Source organism: Calidris pugnax, unplaced genomic scaffold (genome assembly GCF_001431845.1).
Source record: "Calidris pugnax isolate Ruff unplaced genomic scaffold, ASM143184v1 scaffold11, whole genome shotgun sequence".
Classification (NCBI taxonomy): Eukaryota; Metazoa; Chordata; class Aves; order Charadriiformes; family Scolopacidae; genus Calidris; species Calidris pugnax.
The window spans coordinates 8,767,675-8,788,047 of NW_015090803.1; the positions used below are offsets into that span (position 1 = coordinate 8,767,675).

The following is a 20,373-nucleotide window of genomic DNA, read 5'->3' on the forward strand; positions in this document are numbered from 1 at the left end:
GACTCACCAAAGGATCATCTGTGTTTATTTCGTTACTCAACAGCTGTTATGCAGATGAAGTAATAAGGGCCAATAAGATCACACAAAATTATAACGCTTGAGAAGAAACTATCTTCTCTGAATTTACCCCCAAATTAATATCCTTAGAATATTCTCTTCCTAACTTCTTCATTGCAGCAGAACAGTTTGTCACTGCAGTACAATATTTATAGCACTTAATCAAGTTAGTCTCTGGAAAGAATGGTGTGTTTTACTCATTTAGCAGCAGGAACCTGCCATCTGGCACACGAAGTATTTATGTAAAAACCTTGCTGTCCCACAATTCATTATGTACTTTTCATAGCTCTTGTTGAATGAATTTATGAACAATGTGTAAGATGTCTTAAAGTCAAAACAGTCTTGAAATGACCTCTCTTTTAAATGGAGAAAGTTAAAGTACTTCAACAGTACATAACCTAGTCATTGATATTCATTGCTGACATCTTCAAACACAATTCCTTGCACAGTAGGCTGAAAATATATCTTACTGCAGTCGAGTTTTTCACAATCATTTGATGTCCCCTTCCCCAGACTAGCTGTTCCATAGATGTTCACAACTGCAACACTCAGTTACTGTTAAAAGTGTATGAGAAATCTCACTGAGTTTTCTAACGGGATGACAGCCAACTGAGTGGCCAGTAAATGGTAATGATTTCAGCTGGGGTTTTTGGACTTTAAGAAAAAAAAACCATAAAAAATCATGGTACCTTAGTCACAAATCAGAACCTCACCATATACAACCTATATGTATGTATACATACATATTTTCATGCATGTCACACAGTATTCGTGTCTTCATTCCCTTCCCTATTTTTCTTCCTTTTGCAATTGTTTTCCATTCCGTTAATTTCCATGCTGCTAGCCAGAAAACCAAAGGATTAAATTAAAAAGAACAAATTCAGTTGATATGAGAAATACTATTTTCCCAAAATAAAACTTCTCAACACATGAGAAGCCTTTATCTCTGCAAGGCAGTTCTTTTACTTCTGGTAGGACATAAGCCACCAAGGTACAGCCTCCTAGGTTAAATGCTTCACTTATCATTTCAAATGTGGAATCTAATCAGTCAGTCATGTAACAAACACACCTGAAGCTCTAGGAAGGACAGATGTTCAACAACTTCTGTTAAGATATATACTCTGAAAATAAGGGCAGTTATTTTCTGATTCAGCCAAGTATCTGTGCTAGTCCTTTTCATACCATCGCCCATATAGAGCAGCTGTCAGTAGGCCAGAAGATGTTCTATTTTTGCTTATGAAATAGTGGTTGTTTTTCCAGCCCATGTGATCAGCAAAGTCCAAAGTAATACCAGATGTCAGCAGTAAAGGAAAGATATAAGGGGTACTCATATTTCCCCATAGCTGGAAATCTATCAGAGCAGTGGCATCTGTAACCTCCTGTCCACAAGTGCTAAAGCTGAGACCCCCACACTTTACTAATGCACAGGCCTGAACATAGTATGTGCCATGCACAGTATGCAGCCCATCAAAAACTCCCAAAGCATATAATTCATCCGTTAAAACAGCTCTCTGGTAAGTTAAGTAGCAACAAAGGGTATTGGCACAAACCTGGAGCTCTCCTTTTTCCCCCCACAAAGGAACAAAGGTATAGTTGTCGTACATCATTTCTGCATAAAATGTGGGAGGTAACTGTTCATTTTCTTTTTCTGATGTTCTGTCAGGGGTCTCTTCTCCCTCCTTAAAGCAAAATTGATCATCCGTTGAAGGGCTTGTAAAAGTCTCGCATGAGTGATGTACATTCTCTCTGAATCTGTCTTTACTCTCCAAATTGGTTTTGTAATCTGTAGTAATCACAGGAATTTCTGCTACTATGAGCTTGCCACCGTAACTTTCCATGTTGTGGTAGATGAATGATTTGACTGGAGTGTATATGCCACTCCCTGTCATGCCCAAGGTAGGGTGGTGGATATTAGCTGCTAAAATATTGATCTTGAAAGCTGTTGCAAAAGCTTGTTGAAATTCTACGGCAGACAGGAGTGGGAGCTGGTTCATCCAGGCAGTCGGATATACAACTTGTTTCAAATTGTATTGTCTGATGAGGTTCACTGCAGGCTCAAAAAAGAGTATGTCAAAGCAAGTAAACATACCAAATTTGCCAGCAAAAGGGGTATCAAAGAGTTTATAGTCAGGCTCTGGAGGGGTATCAAAAGCATCTTCAAAATACAGATTGTGTTTGCGGTATGTGGCTACCAGCATACCATCATCGTTGAATGCCACGTTGGTATTGAACTGGTATCTTCCATCAGCTGGACAGTGAGGATCCGTGTGCTCACAGGGTTGCTTAGTCCCTAAATTTGCCACAAGAAATATTTTGTTCTTCAGTGCCATGCAGCTCAGACGCTGAAGAACCTGTAGAATGGTATGGGAAAATGTAAGCACCTCAGAATATGGAGGGGTAAATTTTACTTAAGCAGCTATGACTTATTTAATACTTTCCAAATAATTAGTTTCAACTGGAAATTGAGCACATTTGACCGTATCTGTAAAATTTAAAAGTACTGATGATTTTGTGACGAAAGCTACTGGAACCAGCTTTTCCAGACTGAAAAGTATTTCAGATATTAATTTCAAAATAGCATTGAAAAAATTATCTGTATTTTTCTTTCCTGGGAAGTGAGTGAATAAATAATCTCTCTATTTCAAGGGCAGTAAGGCTGAGAAACTTCTGACTGTTGCAGGAGCACAAATGGCTTTAAAACACCATTGGTCAACAGAAAGCTTTGACAAGGCTGCATAACTGATCTCTGTGTGGCTTTAGAACAGCAAACTTCTAATAGTAATCATTTGTACCTGCAATGGCTTGTTCCTGCAACTAGATGTTTTTACTCTAAATATTTTAAAAAGTAATTACTAGCAACAACTTAGAGAGCAGAGATGTAAACAGATAAACTTTCTATAGGTAAAGATATAGAAATTTTCTATAGAAATTGTTTTTCTGTAGAAAAGAAATACAAAAAATTCCAGACTACAGTATTACTGGGATGTTTCTTCCACGCCATAGAGAGCTGTACCATAGAGAGCCAGTACCGCAATCTCCAAACAGGACCCGAATGACAAACTTGTTTGTGCCTGATCATTGGTAGTAAAGATTCACAGGCCAAAGCAGGTCACCATTTACAGCTGTGATTCATGTGGCACACAAATTCTGCTTAGCAGGCACATGCATGATTACTTACTTTCATTATAGTGACTACTGTAACCTCAATAGGAATAAATAGTATGTATTACTAAGCATGGTTATTTTCACTTCTGGTTCAGCATAGTCAAGGAAAATACTATTTTTGTAACTCGCGGGTCATATCTGTAATCACACTTGGAAGTTGGGACTTCTATTCCATTGTAACAGGTCAAGTCCTGTTACTTGTGCTAATCATTTTATACACAATCACTGACTCAGAGTGCGCTGATGTCACAAAGTCATTAAAGCTGAGTAACAAGAATGCATCAGAAGTGAAGATACTGCTATGTTGTTTTATATAAAACAAAGTTGTTCCAAATAACACTACTAACAATGTATCTTATTAGAGTGATTACCATTTCATAGGCTGGGGAGGGGGAGATGACAAATCCAGATGGCTCATAAAGAAGCTAATCTTGCTTGTATGTATCTAGAACTCTCCCCTCTGCTAAGAATGAAACCAACATAAACTGAGAGTTCATAAAAACACAATCTGGTACTACTTACTTCCCCAAGCAAAACTACTAGAGCTAGTTTCCCACTTGGAGCACAAATCTAGCATTTAGTTATTCCACCTCTCTGCAAAAATCACTGCTACATTTACCTCTGTGTCATTGAACAAATATGGCTCTCTGCATGGATTCCACTTCACGGACTGTGAATGCAGAACGAAATCTAAGTAAGGATAAATGGAACTCCTGGTAAAGTTAAAGCCATGGATTCCATCTTCAGGAAAAACAATGATCTGTGCTCCCTGTATGTAAAACAAAAACATGGTTTGTAGGCAAAGCAAAATCAACCTAAAGACGAAAGGGGAAAAAGGGAATCTCATAGGTGAAAAGACCTAAAGAAAGTTAAGGATAACCCAAATCCATTTTGACAAGAATGTAGTTTGAAAATATCTTTTGACTTCATAGTAGGTGTAACTACACATATATAAAAAAAAAGGTTATTTAACCTGACACATACCTTTTAGCCTGAAAAATAGCCTATTTGACATTCTTTAAAGGCATGCAAATAAGAGCAGACTTCATCCAAATTCTTAACAAAAGTATTCTCCATCCACATGAGTCATGAGAATGAAATTATTCAGGGTAGAGACTGATGATGTTAAAATTTGTCTTATATTTTTGTTCAGAATTACGCAGATGAACTTTGTCAAAGATGCTGTACCTGTGTCAGAGGTACAGCATCACTTAGCCTGGGCTATATACCTCAATTAAGTATACAGGGTTGCATAGGGTACTGGGAGTATTGTGTTCAGAAACTGCTTGACTGTGCAAGCAATACAGATTCTGGTGGAAATGCAGCCATGCCAGAGTTAGGCTGGCTCCACCTGAAGTTCAGGGAGATCTGTTCCTAACAATGTAGTGGATTCCTCTTGAATCAGATCCAGCATCAGTCATTCAGATTCCTGTGACTGTTCAAAAGTCAGTTCCAATGTGTTATCTGTGCTGTGATTTTGGGATAATTTGTGTCTTGGTGGCAGTACTGCATAAAAATAGCTATTATGCTTCTGGACTGTGATGCCCAGTCATCATTCTCAAAAAAACCCAAAACCAAACCAAAAGACCACTTTTTCAAATTATACAAAAATTGTAATTCTTCTGTCCCAAACCAATAGATCTATGAAACTTGCAAGTCATTTCTTCTCTGCATAGGGACAGTAATGCCTGCTTCCTCTGACTAGAACCAGCTTGGGTTTTCTTGGGGAGGGAAGGAAAGGAGGCTGTGCATAAGAACAGCCAGAAATACTACTCTCTCTAAATATATTTAGACTGAGAACCATTCCAAGGAGGGTAGGAGAAAGGAATGGAAAACTTTACTTCCACAAAGTTGTTACTGGTGGAACATTCATTTCCAAAGCATTTAACTTCCTTAGTTTTCAGAAACATTCAAGAATTTCCATTGAGAGCACTGGAATAAAATCAAACCCAAAGACAGCTGCCTGTAAGACAATCTTTCAATAAAAACATTCCATTTCAGAAAACAGAAAGGAGCTAGGTATTCAGACCAAAATAGAAAATTAATTTCCCTATACTAAATACCTATAGGCGTGTTTTTCCAAGCTTGGAATAACTCAAGTCAGGCGAGCTGCTAATTGGCCTGATTTTTTTCAGAGCTGCTGGCAGGTCAGAATGTCTGAAAACCCAGACCATACTTATGTATATAAATATGGCTTTAGTTGCCTGGGAACACAAATGTGAAATATTATCTTCAAATAGCACTTACTCTATATATACATAGGATACAGGCAACTGCTCCTAAGCTGCGACATACCTGTCTTGCAGCAGCCACTACTTGCTGTTCATAGATATCTAGGTTTCTGCCCATGAGTTCCAGTGCAGACCGTCGATCAACCAGGGCTGTCGGGTTAGGACTCAGAATGGACTCGTGTTCATACACGGCAGCAACATAATGTCCTTCCCTCTTAACTCTTCCCGAGACAACTTCATAGCAAAAAAAGCAGACGGACAGCTTCCAGCACAGATCCACCGTGGTGTATGCCATAAATCTAGAGGGGAAAAAAACCAAACAGGTGGGGTGGGGGGAGCTGGAGCAACAAATAGTGCCAGGAATTTAAATTTACGATTAAATATGGACTGTAACTGAGACTCTTAGCACTGTTTGAACTGAGTGTGGTGTTTTTAAATTCCTGAATGGCCACATGCCTATTGTTTCTGAACCTTAAGTCTATCTATGTTGCTACTTTAAATAACCATGTCCCAATTTTGCTTCATATATACTTCTACTGACCTTGTCTCCCTTTCCAATAAACTTCATCATTTATTTATAGATCTTTCATACCATATATCAAAACATCTTTGGGAAAAGTTAAAAGCAGCTCGCAAATTTGCAGCTTCTCCCCCATTTGGTGGTGGGGGATGAATTTAAAAGCAGCATTTCCTAAAATTATTTGGACACAATATTTAGTAGTCAAGTAGTGATATAACTTATTTTATCAATACCAAAACAGAGAATTGCCAAAAGAATTACACTAGATACTACTTCTGCATTCATTTATCTTTCTATCAAGAAAATGCCTCTCCTGATGGATGATGGATTCATTCTATTCCATGTATATAATAAATAGACTAATATGTCTCATACAGTGCAGCTTTTCTCAACATTTAAAAAAATGTTGAGTGCATTTCAGATCTGCATTCCTCCTACAAAACCCAGATAGATAAGGTTAAAAATGCTTTCATACTAATAACAACAAAGCAAAAATCCATACAAAATGCAGAAAATTTGCATGACACAGCTCTCCTTAGAAAAAAATGAAAAATTAGTGAGTCCAGAAGGCTGGGGTACTCTCTCCCACATGGGCTCCCTGTGTAGCCTTTTGACTTCCCAATACTCACATAACAAGGGCAGACTGACACAGTCAATGGCTGTGCAATGCTTAAGGAATACTATAAAAATGCCATATTATTCTCACAATATAAGAATTCTCTACTTGTGTTACTAGTATCTTTAAGGAATTATATCTTGAATATGAAGCTGGAAGAGCATGCAAGAGAGATGCACTGATGCTATGTATTGATTGCCCACAGTCTTCTCAGTTACTGACTTTTTAATTGTATTTGCTCTTCGGTAATTCTTATCCAAGAAAAAAAAAAGTTCCAAAACATGCTTAGTGCTTTTCAATCTTTGTGATCCACAACTCCCTGAATTTTTCCAAAGCAAATACAGACTCTGAAAAACACACACCTCAAGAGCCTTCTCTAGTTCCCATTAGGAGTTCATCAGGAAAAAGAGATCAAATCATAACCTTAGTGCCTATGGTAGGCAGAAGACTTGTTTTCTCAACCAAAAATTCTTAGTGTGTAATAAGACTTGTAAAGGTCCAGGAGTAACTTAGCAATAGCTAATAGATGCTGCTAAGCTCAACTACACATTCATATTTTCTTGAGGTCTATTTTGCCAATGTGGCCATTGATACATGCCTTCAACAGTAAATTTAAGTTACCTAAAGCACAATAAAAACAATAGAGCCTCGGCATCTCTGTAAGCAGTTGTATTAAAGATACTACATTTATATAAACAGTTTTGAGAAGTGATGAGGATCCTACTTTGTCCTGTGCAGCTCAGCTTTGCAAATGAAATACCAAGGTACACGTGAAGACATAAAGCAGTAGCAGGGGGAGGGAAAAGAGAGGTGGGAAGCCTCTCACCAGTTAAGGAAGCCCCTGAAAATAAACACAGAGTGTTGCACTTCACTGACAAAACTATCTTTTCTATTTCTGTCATACCTTCAGAGCCAAAGCGCCTATTTAGGACAGGAATGGGTTCTAGTCAGCCGTTCCTCAACAAAGTTGTCAACTAAGATGTAATTAGAATTCATCATTACTAGTGGTGGAAAAACTTGGAGAGTTTCAGATCACAGGACAGAATTGCTATGCGTTAGAAAAATAGCCTTTTTGCCTTCTAAGACAAATACATTAACAACAAAAATTAACAGGCTGCTATAAAATTTTTTGTATTACAGATGTACTTAGAGAATCCTCATTTTTCTGCCACAGTTTATTTTCTGATGGTCAGAAACACTCCAAGTCCTAACCTGAATCCCTTCCTCATTTAGATACACAAGAGGTTTAGTACTGAACATCCGACTACGCAATCTCATCTGGATGAATCTGGGCCAACTAAAATAATAACTGAATAATTCTGCCGGGTCCTTATTCTTGGCTGTGCTTACTGCTAGTCCCACAGTCAATGGCTGAGCACTTACGTGAGTGCTCCCTTATGCCTTTCCCCTTTTTGACAGCTTAAACAACAGAACCCTGCCATCTAATGGATTGCTTCTAACAGGGAAAGCTGTGACAAGCTCCAAGGCTGGGCTTGGGGATAGTAACCTTTCCAGCCAAAATAAGGACACCAACAGGGTTTACTCAGCCCTTAGTCTGCAAGACTGAAGTAAATCTCAGCCACATCCTGGTTTTGTTTGTTTTGGTTTTTGTTTTTTTTTCCCTAACAGAAAGTGCTACAGTATCTAATAAATCCTTCCCTTGAAGAGCAGTTAATTTGTTTAGGGTCTTCAGAGCTGTCATCTCACCTAAGTTATGCCTTTAAAAGAAATTTTCATTAACTGAAACGCTTCATAATTTCATTTCTTTTTCTGTCCCTTTACTGTGATTTATGTGGTCTTTTGCCTGGCAGGTACGCTTCTGTAGTATCACCCAAATATAAGCATTTCATAGCAGTATTACTGCCATGCAGTCATAGTATTCTAGTTATAGTTCAATACAAAAGGTAAAGAGACTGGTGTTTAAGTTTGGATGCCAATTCAGACAAGTTTTTTCCCCAGTCAGAGTGCTTCCCCAGTCACTGTTTTCCTATTCAGCTGTTCAGAACCCTCTAATCTCAGTACACTGTGAAGTAAAGCAGTCACTCACTTTTCAACAACTTTGGAAACTTACAAGTTTATCAACTCTCACCATATATAGATGTAAACACGGAGAAAGGCAATACATACCCTGCTTCTTAGAACTTCTATACTCAAAAAAATCCAAGAGACTGTAAAAAGCAGCAGCAGCACAGCGCTACTCTGGGTCCTCTTAAGTGATTAATAGCAAATGCCTGTAGAGATATAGTAACATAAACACTAATTACTAGGCAAAATATTAAATTTTCTATGAAACAGTAAGTAAAAGTCTTTCTTACACTGAGTGATATCCATGAATTGTGAAGTTTCTGCCATTCTAACATATAGAATATATAAGACAACATCCCCTCTAGACATGTAAAAATACAGTGAAATTCAAGCTTTTTTCCCCTGATCCCTCCTGTCTACCGCTTTTATATGTTTCATTATATTTTAATACAGTATTTTACTATATAGATTTTAGGAAGGTGTTTTTTTTTTTTTTAGCAATGCAATCATAGCTCAATTGAAACAGGTATCTCGTATTTCCTGTTCTGAAAAATATTTATTCAGTGTGCATTGCGTTATATAACCTTCTGCTAGTTTCCTGGCTTTTATCCAGAGGTGCAATCTATATTTAAAGAATGTTGCCCATTCTAATATAATGTTTTATAAAATGTTGTCTGCATTTCACAGGATTCCTGAAATATGCTTTGTCTCTTTGTTTGTAATTAAAAGATCTACATTATCTAAGCTAATGACAGAGTAAGAATGAATTGAATGCTGCTGTTATTAGCGGTTCAGCTTGAACAACTCAAGACAGCTGCACAACCAGCAAGTGAGAGGATGGGGCAGCACATACTGTCAACTGTGTCACTTCTCTGACACCTGCAAGCTCAGCGTGGCCAGGATGGCCAGAGCCAGGTAAAATAATGGCGCACCATCCTTCAGGGAGGATTTTGGAGAAGTGTCTCACACTACTTTCCCGGCTCCTCCTCATGAATGCTGGCTTTAGGTGTCTTCATGTAAAATTACCTTGTACTTTGCCCTGCTCTGTGGTAGCGACCTCCGACCGACTCCACAAAGCTGGGACGTTACACCGCCGAGCCAGCCGCCCGAGTTACAAACCCGGCGGCTCCCACAGGCCAAGCGCGGCCTTAGGGGAGCCTGGGCCAGGCGGGGAACCCGATCGCCCTTTCCCACCTCCCTCGGTTCGAGACCGATCGCTTGGCTCCGAACAGCAGCCGGTCAGGCCCCGCCACCCTCCTCTCCTCCCCTTCCCTCCCCCTCACGCACCAGCCCCTCACAGACGCGCGCCGCCTCCGCCGCCGTTTAACGGCCGCCCCCCGCGCGCCACCGTGCCGCGAGCCTCACGCTGCGCCGCCTCGCGCTCTCATCGCCCCCTGGCGGCCGCGCGCCGCTTGGCACTGCGTGGGGGCCGAGGGCGGGCAGGAGCCCCCCCCGGCCTCTGATTGGGCGCCCGCGTCAGCCAATAGGAAGCTTCTCCAAGCCTGCCAACTGGGTCAGAGGCGGACACCCGCGGCCCCTCGGGCCCGCCCTCTCCGCTGTCTCATTGGCCGGGCGAGGTGCCAGTCAGCCGCACCCGACCTTCGGCCGGGGGTCGCGTTCCCTGCGCTTCTCCGGTGGGCGAACGGGGCCGGGCGGAGCGGGGATGGCTTCCGAGCCCGATGCGGAGGGGGAAGCTGTCAGCGGGGCTCAGGTCATCGCCGAGTCCCTCAAGGCTCAAGTAAGAGGGCAGGGGGACACCGGCGAGCAGCTTCGCTATGGCGAGTGGGCGGGGAAAGCTCCCGCGGTGCACGGGGCGGTCGGGCCGGGCTACGGGTGCCCGCCGGGCTGGACTCACCGTGGGCGCTCCCGCCGTTGTCCCGGGGGCGGGCACAGCGGGCGAGAAGGGCTGGCCCCGTCGCCGTGTGGAAGGAGGGAGGTGTCGCCGCAGCAGCAGCAGCTCAGGGAGCGGGCCCCGGCCTGGCCCCGCCAGGTAGCTGTGCCGCCGTGGGGTGGTGACCCCCCTGCCGCTTTCCCCAGAAGGGAACTTGTAGTTATTTTCCTCCTTCCTACGAGCTGGCGCCTTCCCCGCTCTCCTGATACCTGTGTTACCTGCCGACCGCCGTCTGCGGCGCTGGCAGTGGCAGCTCCGTCCCTGCAGCCGGCAGAACGCTGTGCTGTCTGACCTGGGGGCGGTGCCGAACTGACACCGGCCTCAACCAAAGGCTTTCTGTTTGGTCTGTGATACGCGAAAAGGCAGTTCGGTTGTAATAAGAATCAGCGTGGCGATGCTTGTTGTAATAAATGTAATAAAATTACAGGGCCAATGGGATCCTGGGCTGCATAGGGAAGAGTGTGGCCAGGAGGTCGAGGGAGGTCATTCTTCATCTCTACTCTGCGCTGGTGAGGCCACAACTGGAATACTGCCTCCAGTTCTGGGCTCCCCAGCTCAAGAGAGACAGGGAACTACTGGAAAGAGTCCAGCGTAGGGCAACAACAGTGATTGAGGGATTGGAACATCTCCCTTATGAAGAAAGGCTGAGAGAGCTGGGCTCTTTAGCCTGGGGAAGAGAAGGCTGAAGGGAGACCTTATTAATGCTTATAAGTATCTAAAGGGCAGTTTGAGGGAGGATGGAGACAGACTCTTTTCAGTGCTTCCCAGTGACAGGACGAGGGGCAACAGGCACAAGCTGCAACATGGGAAGTTCCGCTCAAATATGAGGAAGAACTTCTTTACAGTGAAAGTGACAAGGGCCCTGGAACAGGCTGCCCAGGGAGGTCGTGGAGACCACTTCTTTGGAGATTTTCAAGACCCGCCTGGATGCAGTCCTGAGTGCAATGCTCTGGGCAGTCCTGCTTTGGCAGGGGAGTTGGACTAGATGATCTCTAGAAGGTCCCTTCCAACTCCAACAATTCTGTGATTCTGTGAAAATAATGGAATAAAAATAAGTCCTTTCATCTGTAAGTTTCTTGGGCACAGTACCATCCCAGTTGTTTCTTGGGGCCTTTTTTTCAGCTAGTTTTCTGTGAAAGCGTAAGAACGTGCAGCGATTTGAGAAATTTTCAGAAGAGATAAAGTTGACATACTGAGAAAAAGTAAGATGGTATAGCAGAGATATCCGGTCAGTTAAAAAAGCAAAACATACTTGCCTGAGAATCTGGGCTGAACAGTTGTGGAAGCACTGGATTTTAGAGACCTTCAAGCAGTGGAACAACTGCGGAGGGCTGAGCTGCAAACACTATTCCTACAGTGGCCTGTGAACTTCTGTGTGAATATATATATATTATTACGATTTACTTTTAGACTGTATAGTTAGTATGACTGTGTTTTACATGTTTGTTAAAGCTATCTTTTTGGAAACAATTCTGATTTCTTCTAACATATTTCTTTTTAGGATATTGAATACATGTTTGGCATCGTTGGTATTCCAATCATGGAAGTTGCAGTTGCAGCCCAAGCAGTTGGAATAAAATATGTAGGAATGAGAAATGAACAAGCCGTAAGTATAGACCTATAATAGGACCAATTCTTTCTTTTAAGTCTTTTACAACAGAATGAAATCTAATTTACCTTTTTACGAGGAAGAATGTGGTCTCTGAACATTCCTTGAAAGAACACGTAGAGAAGCAGTTACTGTCATTCTAGAGTAAAGGAGAGCACTGGTGGATTGGGTTGGGTTTTTCTTTTCCCCGTTCCATTGTTAAGTGCTCCCTCCTTTCCTCATAGGGAATTGCAACTTTTTTTTCCCATTTTTTAGATTCCTTTCTCCAATAAGGGAGAGAAGGTAGGATGGAAATAGGGATAAAAAGAATATGAACAAAGCATTCTACTGCAGAAAGAAAAAAATGAAAAAATTTTGTTCCCGTCAAGTAATAAGATTGTCAGATCTTATCTGCCACTTTTTTGGGGGGTTCATTCATGTTTTTTTGTTTTCCTGTAGTTTTTTGTAGGCTTACCAAGATCCTTCTCCCTTAAATTTTTCTACTGTCATTTTCTTTTGCTGATGTCATCCCTTCCAAATTAGGACAATATTATGATTCTTTCTAATTGGTAGTGTTTTAATTCATTTTTTAGAGCTTTCTTAGCTACTTCTTTCCTTTTTGTTTAGGAGGATGTTTTACTTATGAGTTACTACCTACAGGCCTAAAAAGGTAGATTTTTCCATGTTTCTGTTCTGTTCTTGCAGTGCCCAAAGAGGAAAGTTTTCCAGCTGATTAACTTGTCTTGACTATTTTCAATAATTGTAGTATTTTTTTTCCTTAACTGTGTTTTAAAAGCGCACCAAACAGCAAACCATATGTACACTTAGACAGTCTTAATTGTATATATTTCAGGTTCATTGTCTAGGTATCAGAAATTAGACTCAAGCCCATTTTTTGATGTTATGTTGAATATAATCACCTCGAGTTTATACCTCATTTTCAAGGATTGCTAAACAAGCTGACTCTGTATTGGATTGCTAGCAAATGGACCATCAGCTTTCCATACTCAGAGTTGCTCTACTACCTTTGTCAATTTTCTGTAGCTGATGCCAACAAATAAATAAATGGTTGGATTATTATCTTATCAGGAGATTTTTCTTGTATTTTAACTTGTTTATGGATCCTGTCTCTCTATGAACACTATTAATGAGGATTTTACCACTTTTACAAGGACCTGCACACTCAGGTGCCCGTATTTTGCAGCAGTGTTCTTTTTCCACTGTGTAGTTCATCACCTTTGTGAATTGTCCCAGATGCAACATACTAAAATAGTAGTTCTCCTAAGTCAGGTGGTCACAAGCTGTATGTTTTTGCTGTCTAATCCTTACATCTTTACATTGGAATGTGAGAACTTAAGAGAGGAATGCATGTCTATGGAAAATCTGTAACGTGAGAGAGGCAAACATATACAAAAAGGTTTAAAAGGTGTATTTGATTCCTTTGAACAACTGGGAATTCAAAACAGTCTGTATATTCCTGTAGGCCATTTAGGAAGTATTCTAGTTTTAGCTTTGGTTATTAACATGATTAAAATAAATTTCCTAATGTGTCTGTAATCAACAGAGAAGATATTTTTGCACTGCCAAATGAGATGCTGTCCTATTTTTCACTTTTTACTAGACTCTTTTCAGTTAGTGAAGAAGTCAAGAAACATTCTTGTCTGTAAATGGTGAGATGCTTTTGCTTAGGGGAATAACAATCACATGAAGACTTGCTTTAACATCAAAATACTAGGGTTTCTCTTCTTTGGGGGATGAAGAAGGATGAACAAAGATACACCTTGTAGTGGGTTTTGTTTTGTTCTTTGTCCTCAGTGAAGACATAGAGTGATTGCTTGGCAGAGGAGAGGGTAAAAGATTATCCACAGTATATTCAGAAACAGTTAATGTTTACACATCATAGTTTTAATTGTCTAAGTTTATTAGTTGTGTGGTCTGGCTGTGGAGGATATGTATACCGTTGTTTTGTTGCTTCCTTTTTGATAAAGGCAGCCATATATGGTCTGAGATATATGGAAACCAGAGGGTTTTTTCCAGGGGTTGAGTTTCTGCCTCATTTCTAAGCCAGATTTAGCAAAAGCCCATAAAACTGCAGAATAAACTGTTTGTCTAGAGAGACCAGGTTAAAGAATGAAGTTAAAAGCTAAGTAGTACTACCAGTACCTGTTACCTAATGTCCTGCGGCCTGGAACATGCCACAAGTTTGCCAGAGGCAGTTTAACCTGTCCCCCGTGTGCCCCTTGAACATTGACTGCTTGTGTTGCAACTCGTTATGGGGGTGTGTTTTGTGTGTCTGTCCCTGGGTAATTAGAGGTTGCTGTGATTGTTTATAAGGCTAATAACCCAGGTCAGTTTTAAACTTTAAAAAAACCCTTTACTCTGTTGTTTACATTAACAACACATGTTGCTAATGTTTAGTTCTTAATCTTTAATAATAATTATCACTACATATTCAAAGCAATCTCTTATTGATAATTGTATCCTAAGTTAGGCATGAATGTATGCTGGAGCTGGTACAGTGGTAGTTAGCGCGGGTGGTACTGGCTGTCAAGGGAATCAGACTTGAAAACTCTTCAGTAAGGGCCACTGGAACCAAAGTGGACTTCTTTTTTCTCCACCCCTTAGATTCAACATCTCCTTTGATCTCTGAACAGGTCTTTGGTGTCTGAACAGATCTTGGCCTCCATGCCTGGACTATGGACTGTGTGGTGCTGAATGGGTGTTGCTTTCCCAGGCCAAGACAGATGCCTTATCCTGTTGCACATCGGTTCATTGTTGGGGGTTTTTTTCCTGCCTTGCCTAGCCATTGCTGCTTTTCCTAAAGCAAAAGCAGTGTCTTCCCAGCTCTCAAAATTACACTTTTTCAGTGGCCAGTAATTGGCCATCAGCAAGTTGCTTATTCTGGGACTGCTGCTTTAAACCTCTTTCCCTATTTTCAAGGCCTGCACTTAGGTTGTATGTCATAACCAAAGACACCACGTACCAAGCTCAGTTTCATACAGCAACTTCTCATAACAAGTTGATCACAGGGACATTTAGCATTAGGTACAATTAACATGAGGGCTTCAGGCCTGCTCTTAGGCCTGGCAGTGCTATTTTGACTGGGCCACTAGATAAAAAAATCCGTAACCATTGTTTCCTAGCTATGTTGTATTAGTTTGCTTACGTTTGAGTTGAAGACAAACTAATATAATTAAACCCTACTTAATGTGCTTTGACTTGTGTGGGAGCAACAGGCCTCTGCTTTTGTTACAGTTCTAACCCATCACTCATGGGTGGTTGCAAACTTTAAGGTCAATGCCTGTGTCTGGACCCCCTACGTTTCTTCCTAACATCGATTGTGGGTTTGGTGGTCATTAGCATTTTGTATACCTACATCCTTCTTGCCTGAGGAAAATAAGTGTCTGTTTTCAGCTGTTCAGCTGTGTTGTGACCTTTACAGATAATATGAGAGCCATTACTCGTATTTTAGTGGTGGGGGTGCAAGGTTTATAGGTAAAATGGATTTTCTTTCTTACTGTTCACACACACACAAAAATCTTTTTAGTATACCTTCAGAATTATTTATGATCTCCTTTCCTCTAAATGCAAATAGACTTAGTAATGATGCTTTCTTTCAGAATAAGGCAGTAAAAGTTTTAATGGCAATGACTGTACATGAACCCAAATTCTATGTGCTGCTTTGTTTTGTCACTCAGTTCTAAAAAAATGATTGCCATGGAAACTCAGCACCATGCTTTGAGCTTCATTAACAAGATTTTTAGTAACGCCTACTCTGAATGTTTCTAAACTTTTGCACGCGGATGTGTCATCAAATTGTTACCTAATTTTTGAATATTAGCAACATTATCTTCTCCATGTCAGAGAATTGCAAAAAGTAGAGAGATTTTTCTTGCCAATATACTTTTTTTGTTAGCAATTCCCTATCCTAATGCTGCAAATAAAATAAGGGATGCTTATTATTCCTCTACTAAGCCCCACATTTTTCTCAAACAGTTGATCTGCATCTGAAGGAGCATGAGCATATTAAGGACAGTTTCTCCTGTGTAAAAGCTTAGAATAAGTCTGTGTTTTCACTGATTTAAGCTGACATTGCTAACACGCTGTATTACCTATGACTATTCATAGGTTTGAGGAAAGTGCTTAGTACTTTATAAATTTTTAGGAGGAGCTTTTGTGTTACTCTTCTTACCACAATAGTACTGAAATAAAATTAAAAAAAACAAAACCCCAACTCTATTTCAAAATGAAAGAGGCAGGCTATAAGGCCAGGAGTTTACTTTTTTTTTTGGCAAAATGATGTTTTTCCTTTAAGCGTTAGAACTTGCTGAATGCAAGAGAAAAGCATGAGAATAGGAGGGAGGGAGTTGGCAATGTCAGATGTGTGAATCCTGTGGAGTTCTCTGGTCGCCTGTAAGCTTCTGTTTCTACTTGATCTCCTATTGTCTCGTTACGAGGTGAACTTTATATGTGAATGTTTTATATTACTACAGGAATAGTATAAAAATGTACTTTGTAGTAATACTGCCGCTAAGATGTGTTAACACATGTTGTAGGCATTACTTTTGTAAGAATTAGTCAGAATGCAATTTTTCTTTAAAATGTCAAAGTAGCTAAATCTGTGTGATGCCAGAAATGGGGTTAGAAGTACTTCAGCAGTTTAGCTTGTAAAAAACAATCCCTAATCTTCTAATTAATTTCTCCAGAGTGTGATTTCAACCTTTTTCTCAATTTCTGAAATACGAGTCATTCCAGTAATGGCTGGATTTCTGTTTATTGCCTTTCTCTTGTAAATCCCTCTTCCATGTTAGTGTAGAAGGCAGAATATGCTGTTCTGTTCATTTTGCTTCCCTGGTTATGGGGGTTTTCTTTTATGTTGTTTTGTTTTGTTTTTTAAATCATAAATATTCCTAATGTCATATCCTGGAACAACAGAAGCCTGAAATGTGGAGACAAGTTTTGAGATTTTTCATATAAGCTTTCATAAAAACACCTTGTAATGGGGAGGGCGAAGGGGTGCTTCTACTTATATTTAAGCTATAATAATCGGGGCAAAATCCATACCTGCGTATTTTCAGTGTTTTTGTTGAAAGTTTTGTACAAGATATCATGAAATGTATATATAATTATAACTGTATTATTAACTCCAGTATTTCCAATAGGCCTGTTATGCTGCATCTGCTGTTGGATATTTGACTGGCAGGTACATTCCATACTTATTTATAATGATATAATAATAACTGTATTAGACTCAACAGTTAGAAGCTAGGAATGCTTTTCTGTTTCGGAACTGGGTGTTCTTAGTGTGTGCAGATGTAGGGCAGTTAAAACACAACATGGATTTAAAAATAAATGTCAATAATGGTTACCAATATTTCTATTGCTATGATTCAGGGCAGGAACAAGGAGGTGCTTATGCTTATGTAATATTGTTAATCTTATAACTTTCTTTACTTTTCTCTTTTAATTTCTGAATATTAGTTTAACACCACTGGTATGAGAGGCAAAAATCAGGCCACCATCACTCTCTCGCAACTTGGTGGACCTTCTATACCTTAATCTCATCATCTGGGTGTATTATTCTAAAAATACCATACCAATACACAGACTGATCATATGCCTTCCAGTCTCCCCTGTGCTGCTTTTGACACGAAATACCGTCTTTCCTCTTTTCTACTGCATTTTGTGCTTAATGTTATTGGGAAGTATTCCGTGGCCTGTGTCTTGTGAGGCCATGGGGTATCCCATGGATCCTTTTCTGAATTGAATTTCTGCTGTCTGCTTGCTCACAGTGGCAGACCTGATGATGCAGGTGTTTCTTATTCTGTCTGTAAGCATGACACCTGTGTTTCTTAAACTGTGTTTTTTAAAACTATTTTTTTACAGTTTTGTAGTTTTTCTTCCTGTGAATAATCCTCTGGAAGTAAGCTCAATTTTTTTTCTGATATGTAAAGAGTCTGTAAAGCTATTAAAGAATGCTCAGTAGTTACAAATTGTCATTGTCTCATCACCTGGAGTAACGAGTGCCTCTTCCTGAATTAATCTGTAATAAAATTTATCTTGAATCAGATGCGATTCTTCCTTTGTGAGCTTTCTTCATTGATATCTAGTACTAAAGTGGAGTTTAGAAAACTGCAAACCTAAGCGGCTTACCATACTCCATATAAATGTTAGATGATGGAATACATGTAATAAAAGAAGTAAGGAGCTGTGCTATGATGAGCCTGCGTGTGGGTGGCACTTAACAACTGTTCGCTTGCTTTTTCAATTGGGTTGATACAGCTAAATGGTTTCTGATTCCTATGTCTATCTTTAGTCCTTCTTACAAACCCCTTGCTGTTAATGCATTTTCATGACACGAGTAAAACTTTAGTAAATGCTGAAATGTAAAATATTAGTTTTTGTTGGTGATTTAATCGGTGTTCCCTGTGCTCACTTTCCTTTTCTATCTCCCTTTTTTGTTTGTTTTTCTCTAGACCTGGGGTATGTCTTGTAGTGTCCGGTCCAGGATTTTTACATGCCCTTGGTGGGATGGCAAATGCAACCATAAACTGCTGGTAATTTAAATACATTTTCCCTTTAAAATTCTAATAATTGTTTGCTGTTATTTGTTGCAGATGTTGAGGTCTGCAGTATTTAATATAGTGGGTTTTTTTCTTTCTTGTGGGTAATGAGAAAGGAATTCTTCATTTATCAACCCTAAAAGTAATTTAGTTTCATTTTTTGTATTCTTGTGGATAAAATTCTCCTTTTTGTCCTACCCCATTATGTCTATGTTGGAAAATCTATCAGTATACCTGATTGTATGGATACCGGCGGAAAATGAAGTCAATATTCAGCCTGTAATGCTTTATTGATCGTGGAGAGTCTTAAAGGTTTTTTCTAAATTTAAATCCACGTTGCCTTTAAATTACTGCATTTCATATGTGAACAAATTGACAACTGCATTGTTAAAATCCATATTTGCTCCCCACGCAGACATTTAGAGCAGTAATTAAGTATTGAATTAAATGATATACAGAGTGATAGCATTTACTCCCACAAGCCTTCACTGAGACATGGCAGCTTTAGCTGGTCTGCTGCTGAAAGCTGGTCAGAAAGCTGTATTTTGGGCAGAAGCTCTGGTAATCCTGTGCGCATGTGATCTGGAGCATTAGATTAGCAGTGGTGGATCAGGAAGGGAATAATAATGGGATAATGGGAACACTAATAAATCACGTCTCTGACACTTTGAAAAAAGACCTCCAGTGTTCAAATTCTTTTTTAAAAGATGAGTTATTGACTACAAGTTTTGCTGTCCTTATGTGATAAAAAATTAAAAGATTAAAAAAAAACCTGTATGAAACCTTGCTTTTGAACAGTTGTGGATTTGGTTATAAGAGAGAAGCATTCATGGAACTTGCTTATGGATTTGCAGGAGACATTTCTGTTTTCACACGACCTGAGTTTTGTCTGAGATAAGCTCTCTTTACTTGACTTGATCTTGTACTAGCCTGTACTCTTGGAAAAAGGCAAAGGGGATGACTTACCTGGTTTGGCAGATGTAAGTGTATAGTAAGATGGCTGGTTTTCACTGACCAAGCCACAGTGTTTGGCCAGTCATTATTTTTGTTGGTCACATCAGTCTTGCCTTTTGCCTGCCATGTGCCAAAAGGAGAGAAAGAAGCATTCAGAAACGCTAAATTTAGCCTGATGAAACTATTTTTCCTTGGCTCCTTCATTAGTAGCCATCTGCATTGGGCATTTGAGAATCCCAAACATGCTTTCACATTTACTTTTGGCTGGCATTACCATTGTAGGTGGTGCGCCTTGGAGAGGAAGGCTGAACATTTTTCTGTTAACTCATCAGCTTTCTGGCCTGTTTCACTAGACAGCAGCATGAATGCTCAGGCAGGCACTACGGAGAAGGAATGTTACAAGGGAGGAGCAGAAGTGGCCCAAGCAAAGGAAAAGAGAGGAAAATACAATATGCATTGGGCATTTTGGTTACACTGATCTAATGCAGTCTGCTGCACAAAGGGACATCTCCACACCTTTCTCCTGGCCGTGGCCTCCTGCTTCTTGCCCTCTTGACAACTCTGGCACTTGTCTGCTCAAGCAGTCGCATTTAGTCCGTTATCCTGGCAAAAATCCAAGGCAGCAAAATATAAGTAAAAACAGTCATGTTAGGTAAGTGATCTAAATCAGCTCACGCTGCATTCAGGCGAGCATCAAGCACCTAGGCAAGGGAGGGAGTGGATTCTGTGGCTGGGAGCAGAAGTTAGAGGGCTCTTCACCTTT

At 40.2% G+C, this 20,373-nt stretch overlaps 2 protein-coding genes across 7 annotated transcripts in view; one reads left to right on the plus strand and one right to left on the minus strand.

Annotated features, from left to right (window-relative positions):
* BTD (biotinidase) lies at positions 1-10,784 on the minus strand. Of its 6 annotated transcripts, none has more exons than XM_014937711.1 (5): positions 10,470-10,784; positions 8,717-8,820; positions 5,518-5,752; positions 3,842-3,991; positions 1-2,408 (listed from the first exon to the last, which is right to left on the minus strand). In XM_014937711.1, exons 3-5 carry the CDS (start codon positions 5,746-5,748, stop codon positions 1,224-1,226), a joined length of 1,566 nt encoding a protein of 521 aa, XP_014793197.1. In that variant the 5' UTR covers positions 5,749-5,752; positions 8,717-8,820; positions 10,470-10,784; the 3' UTR covers positions 1-1,223. The 6 variants fall into 6 exon arrangements, with proteins under 6 accessions (XP_014793197.1, XP_014793202.1, XP_014793199.1 ...); XM_014937716.1 differs by having other exon boundaries at positions 10,715-10,733; XM_014937713.1 differs by lacking the exon at positions 10,470-10,784 and adding an exon at positions 10,214-10,360.
* The window catches only part of HACL1 (2-hydroxyacyl-CoA lyase 1), a 25,369-nt gene continuing 15,204 nt past the window's right edge, over positions 10,209-20,373 (plus strand). Inside the window, exons 1-4 of the mRNA XM_014937709.1 lie at positions 10,209-10,352; positions 12,007-12,111; positions 17,256-17,296; positions 18,570-18,650. Of these exons, the coding sequence (XP_014793195.1) occupies positions 10,278-10,352; positions 12,007-12,111; positions 17,256-17,296; positions 18,570-18,650 (302 nt within the window). The 5' untranslated portion in view covers positions 10,209-10,277. The remainder of the gene's footprint in view (positions 10,353-12,006; positions 12,112-17,255; positions 17,297-18,569; positions 18,651-20,373) is intronic.